This window comes from Cariama cristata, unplaced genomic scaffold, assembly GCF_000690535.1.
Source record: "Cariama cristata isolate BGI_N322 unplaced genomic scaffold, ASM69053v1 scaffold12365, whole genome shotgun sequence".
Classification (NCBI taxonomy): Eukaryota; Metazoa; Chordata; class Aves; order Cariamiformes; family Cariamidae; genus Cariama; species Cariama cristata.
In genome coordinates this window covers 72,719-78,718 of record NW_009615835.1, presented here as the reverse complement: position 1 = coordinate 78,718, position 6,000 = coordinate 72,719, and the positions used below count along the sequence as shown (strand labels likewise).

The 6,000-nt window shown below is 44.9% G+C and overlaps 1 protein-coding gene across 1 annotated transcript in view; it reads left to right on the top strand.

Annotated features, from left to right (window-relative positions):
- The first annotated feature begins 5,101 nt into the window (after window positions 1-5,101).
- LOC104161504 (beta-adrenergic receptor kinase 2) overlaps window positions 5,102-6,000 on the top strand; it is a 65,536-nt gene continuing 64,637 nt past the window's right edge. Inside the window, exon 1 of the mRNA XM_009699972.1 lies at window positions 5,102-5,328. Coding sequence (XP_009698274.1) covers window positions 5,102-5,328 — 227 coding nt within the window. The remainder of the gene's footprint in view (window positions 5,329-6,000) is intronic.

Sequence of the window (6,000 nt, the reverse complement as noted above, 5' to 3'; positions counted from 1 at the left end):
GATGTCGGGTTATCTCCAGCGGGCAACCACTGCCCAGTGACAGCATCCTGTGCCGCTGACGTTATCTCCTCGAGGAATATTACAAAGGTTTTACCCCCCTATTACGATTTGTCCCTTTGCTGGAGCCTGGTACACCTGTCTGCACTGGTTTATCTTTCTGAGATAAGACTGACACTAAATGAAGTGAGGGAGTTGACTGTAATGCAAATTTGAGGGGGCTTCCTGTTTACAAGGAAATAGCTGTAGTGCAGGCAGAATAAATTCCAAGGCTGCAGGCCAAGGCTTAGCAGCAAATAAACTATGAGGGTGAAGAGTTTATTGGCCGTGGGGCTGATTATTGCTGAGTTTACATGAAGCATCCTCAGACTGGTTTTGTACCGAAATCGTTAAATATCACAGTTTGGGAAGAAAGAGGACAGAAAACGCTAATGAGACAAGAGTGCCTAAGGAAGAGCCTTAGTGTGTTTTTGGTTTTTTTAAAACACCAAACCAGAACAACCCTTTTTTCATCCTCTGTCATCTGCTTTTCCTTCCCTTCTGCGTTTCCTCCTTTCGTTCCTAAGAGCCTTGCCAAGAACTGGGAAAGCTGCGATATCTTTTAGTTTTAGGTGGTTTCTTAAAAGCCTGTTCTGCGGGCAGATTTGCATGAGTGGACAGAAGGGCTGTCAAAGGCAGAATGTCCTGCGGAAATAGGGCCTAAAACGGGAAAGAAGACATATGTGGTGAAATATGAGCAAATATGAAACCTTAATCTTTTTCTGCAGAATTATGGTCAGTTATTTTAAATTTAGGGGGAAAGGAGTAAATGAACTGCACTCTTAATTTTTTACACTATTCAGCAGACTTCCGAAGTTTTTCGCTTTTCCCTGTAAATTTTAGATTTCCCTTATTTTGGTCAAAGGGAGTGGAAGAAGACTATACAGCGGCTCTTTTTGTTTGCCAGTGGCTCCTTCTGTTTTGAGTAAAGGATTTGCGTAATGTGAAGTTGAGAAAAATGGCCCAAAAAATCAGGTAAAACTGGAATCAAAGAGGGTGCAGGGCTTGCAGAGGGCTTGCATACAGCACTGCTCTCCTCGCGCGGGCTCCAGCCGTCCTTGCCAGGAAAGTTAACATTAAAGCTTCCTTACTATAAACATCACGTAAGCTTAGGGTGCTTTCGGTGTACAAATACCAAGAGCATGGTAACAAAACATAGCATGCATCTGTCCAGGCTTCTCTCCCGCTTCTCTTGCTGCAGTTGTAGATGTTTCTTGTCTCAACTCTCCTTTTCTAACCTGCTTTCGGTAATTACCTCTCTTTCAAGTTAATTCTTATATTTCTCCCAACCTTTTTCTTTGGGCTCCTATACTCCTCTGAATCCTGCTGCTCTGGGGAAGAAAGAAGCATGTTGCAGTCACTTCTTTCTTAAAAATCATGCGTTTAACGTGACACTTTTCCTCCGTTATCATCCCATCTTTGCTTTACTTCTAGAGGTGAAGACTAACGCAATGGTACCCCAGCCGCTTCTCGCTGGGGCAGTTTAGTCTCTGATGTGCTCTTTCCTTTCTTACCTAGTATTCAAACGAACTTGTTTAAAGCTCTTAATTGCGGTTCATTGAATGCACAGAGGTTGCTTTTCCGCCCCCCCCAATTCTATCCTGAGCTATTTGTGATTTGCTTTCTTCCTGTTACAGTGCTGAATATTGTTGAAACCCACGCGATGTCTCCCGCTAGGAGTTAAGCATTATTACTGTATCCTCTATTGCTTCTGGTTTTTCAATTTTGTTCTCTTGGCGTTGCTATCGTCTTTCTCTGAATTCCAGCTGTTTCTCTGATGTGTCCTTCCGTGTGTTCTTGTACCTCTTGACACTCCTGTGACATCTCTAAGTTACAGGCTAAAACTCCTGTGTCTCTCTGCTGTCAGTCTTGGTTACTTTGATGGTATTTTCTCTGGTTTTGTTTAACACCTTCTTGTGCTTATTCATTTAGGGTGCTGTCTCTAAGAAAATTTTCCTGACAATTGTTTGTGTAGTTTTCAGCTTTGTTGCTATTACGCTGGTGTCGTCCCTTTGCATCTTTTGAGGTGCTGCTTTGTTGCTTCAAGCATGCTGTTCAGTGTGGGCCTTCTGCAGGTGGCACTTAACTCACAGAACATCTTTTGCTGGTTTTGCAAAGTCCTGGTGTTGCAAAGTACCGCAGCTGGCCGGTGCTGCCAGCTTCTGCCGTTCCCCTGCGATGTGAGTTGAGAGGCATTGCCTGCTTTGGTCCGTGCTGTTCCTTCCCATCAGGTCCTCAAAACTCCTCCTCTGAATCCCTCATTAAAACACTCTTTTGTTAGGAGGCTGATGAAGTTTGACTGTGATTAATCTGGCCGTGGTTGATGTGTTGGTGCAGCGTTTGTCGTGTTTACGGATGGCGTTTCCTCTCTGTCTCCCTCTACCCATTCCCGTTTGCTTGTCTCCGATGGCAGGCGGGGGACCTGGCACAGCACAGCAGGGTCTCGTCAGTGATGCTAATACCGACCCCCCCTTCTTTATGTACAGGTGGTTTAGAGAATGTCATGGCTCCAGGAAGCCTTCTGCTGTATTCTGCTTCTTCCTCACTCTCTGAATGCAAATGGTAGAAATCTTCAAACGTACTGTTTCCCTGTTTTCAGAAAAAAAACAGGCCCAGATTTTGCAAAGGCTTATGCATTTACTGGGCTTTGCACAGAAATGGTGCCAATGAATGCAAAATTAAATAGGAGATGATACGGAGGATTAAGGGTCTAACGGTTAATTCGGATGAATTTGTGTCACGGTAACTTTAGCTCTGTAAGGTGGTGGTACTTCATTGCAGCTTGTTCCATCTGCTTATAGCAATAATGACAGTAAATTATTTTAGCAGGACTTCTTAAGCTTGGCTGTCTAAAATTGCAAAACAGCTTAAGGTTTTGTTTGACGTTTACTATTTTTTTTTTTAGTGTCAAGCATGATTGTTTCTTGGTATTTTTGTACCGTTTCTAGTACTTACTAAAAATTGAATTGAAAAATTTGAAGTAAGAAATTAAAACCAGCACACAGGACGCTCGAGCTGTTCAAAGTGGTTTCATCAACGTGTAATTTGTGAAACTACAGAAGGAAAAAGGATTTGACATGAAATGATTTTATAAACTAATTAATTATTTTGCCAGCTATACTATATCCCACTGTTTGAGTTTGAACATTTAAGCAAAAGGAAGTAAAGCTTGATGGGAGCTACAGGTGGCTGAGTATGTGGTGTACACCAGGCAAGTGTTCTGAGAGCTGGGGTAAGTGCTGTAGGTGACCCTGAAGTAGGTGTCTGTTGGGGCCGAGCAGTGTGGATTTGTACTCTTCGAGGTCAGAGTGTCCCCCTTAAATGGAGCATCTCATAGTTCACTGGGCGCTTTCTCGAAGCAGGTAGTGAACTGCTTGAATGATGCATTCCATGTTACTGTGCTTCCTGAAGCGTTGCCGTCTAGTAGGCTCAACTGGTATTTCTGAGATGGTGAATGTCTTCTCATTTCAGTTAGTCCTGCTCAGGGTGAGTAGAGATGACAGTGTAGTTAAAAACTCCGTTTTATTTAGAAGGTCAGCCTCCTAATTTTGCCGTCAGTAGAAGCGTGTGGTTGAGAAGGTAATAAAAAGGTGGCTTTCTCAAAATAGTTTACTATACCTACGGAAAGCTAGGGCTGCTAACAAAGTGTACTTGCTTTTTAGCTCAAGTTAGCTCTGTACTATAGTACTTTCTTAGGAGAAATGCATGTTTTAGGGGTGGAGATGGACTGTCGGTGTAGGAGCCTGGATAGGAGGGCTCCTGCTTGCTGTGGATCCTGCTTTCCACACCCGTTAGGTGTTCTCTCCCTTGGGAACTCGGGTCCTTACTTGTTGTAACTGCAGTGTCTGATACCTTAACAAAAGGCAGGCCTGTACAGAAGAGCGTGGGAAGGCGAAGGTCCTGTTGCCAAGCTCTTGCAGCTTTAATAGACAAGAAATGAGAGGCTGGAGGAAGGGCACTGTTGTTACCTGTATTGTAGAGATCAGAAGCCAAGCCAATTAGGAAATAAGTGATGTACCTTTGTTGACACATAGGACGCTCGGCAGATGCGGGAGTTGAAGTTAGATGTTTTCTGAGCTTTGGGTAAGGACTGGAGACCCTGGACTGTCTCGGCTCCTGAGCGTACGGTCCTTGGAGCATCTCTGGGCACAGGAAAGAGAGATCTGGCCTTAAGAGAGATGTTCCAATTAGTTCTCCTGTGGGGCTGCTATAAGACTGAAGCTTATGTTTTAGAACATAGACCTTCCCGTGGGCGTGATTACCTTAATTAAGGAAAAAGGTAAATGAGGGTGATCTGAGAAGAGATGAATGTGCAGTCTTCTGTTACTGTGCTAAAAACAGAGGGATGTTTTTAGGGGTGTTTTTGGGGAAAACTTCCATAATGTGATGTTGCATTATAGGGATAATGCTGCTGGACCTGCCTGGAGCAGCGGCCAGGGCTGGCTGCATCGACTGGAGAGAGTTCGGCTGAGCTGCGGCAGACGGAGCACGCTTGGTGTTTCTGGTGGGAGATACGTACAGGCAGATTTGTCTTTTTAGTAAAATTAATAAACTTTATAGCCAGTACTCCTTTTATAGGTATGACGGCTTTTCAGTGCCTGGACCTTCCCGCGTGAAATGCTTTCGGCAAAAACACTGGAACTCTAACATCAGGAAATGAACGTATGCAGCTCCTGGTTTCTGTTCCGGTGAAATCATGTGGAATGGCCTGGTTTAATCTTCTTATCAATAATAGCATTTTTTGGGGGTAATTAATAAAATTAGAAAAGAGCCTATCAGGAGCTGTCAGGCCCAGGTGCATAAACCAAATAACATAATTTAATTGAACTAAATTGCCATAAAAGCGACAGTTTCTAGCTTTAGAAAATACAGCTGTTTTCCACAGAAAGAGCTGCACCCCATGCTTACTAGTTTCTCCAAGAAAATCATTCCAATACTGAATAAACACCTATATAAATATGCCTTGCATAAATAAATAAAAATTTCTGAGAGTGTTAGGAGAAGCTGCTTGCATGTAGGAACCCCCTAGTCCCCTTCCAGTGTGCCAGGAATTTGTCCCGTCAGCATGTGTCGTGTCCTGTTGAGAAAGGAACTGGGGAAAGGGCAGATTTCTCAGGATCTGATCGAGCTGTGCAAATCAAAGCCTTCATTAAAGGCCAACAGAAATTCAGTCCAGCTGATGCAACGTGTTTGCGATACACCGCACCAGCCGAGCACCGGCAGCGTTCCCACCTCCCCACGCTTCGCCGCAGCCTTGGGGGTCTCGGCGGGGACACGCGTTGCGGTAGCTCGGTATGGAGCTGGGAACGGATGGGTGCTCGTCGCCCATGGGGAGCTGCTACCTCTGCTTAAGGCGCAGATGAAAAAAAAAGAGCTCCCAGTAGCTTCTGCATCCTCTCAGAAAATTAAAAAGCACTGGGGAACACAATAAAATAGTGCTTCAAACCGTAGAGGAAGACACCCCTCTCCCAAGGGGCTGAGCAGAGCGTGCAGGCTCCACGTGACAGCTCCGCGGATGCTACTTGGCTGCTATTCTGTTTATTATGTTTCCGTCTTAATTTCAGCAGGGAAAGCAAGCTCTGTGAAATACAAGTCTAGGTTAAAGGGAACTTGAAATGAAAAGAAGACAAAATGTGGGTAGGCGTTTTACTCTTGAGGCCTCAAGTGTTTGGTAAAATAAGCCTGGCGGTGCCATGAGCGGAACCGGTCAGGAAGGAGTCTGGTTCGGGCGGCCGCGGTTTGCTGGCCAGGCTTTAGCGTTTTGGCTTTCCCAGCCCTCGGTGGGGGATGAGGATAGCTGGGGTCGTGCCTCTGAGGTGACTTTCCTTTCTGAGCCTCCTCATCCTTTGCTGGTTTTCTTTAGTCTCCAGCCTGGCTTCCTCATCTCTTCCCCATCACATTCTGTTCATTGTCACATTTAAGCGATTCTGTGTCGCTGTGCGTCAGTCCTCTCGTTAATACGTT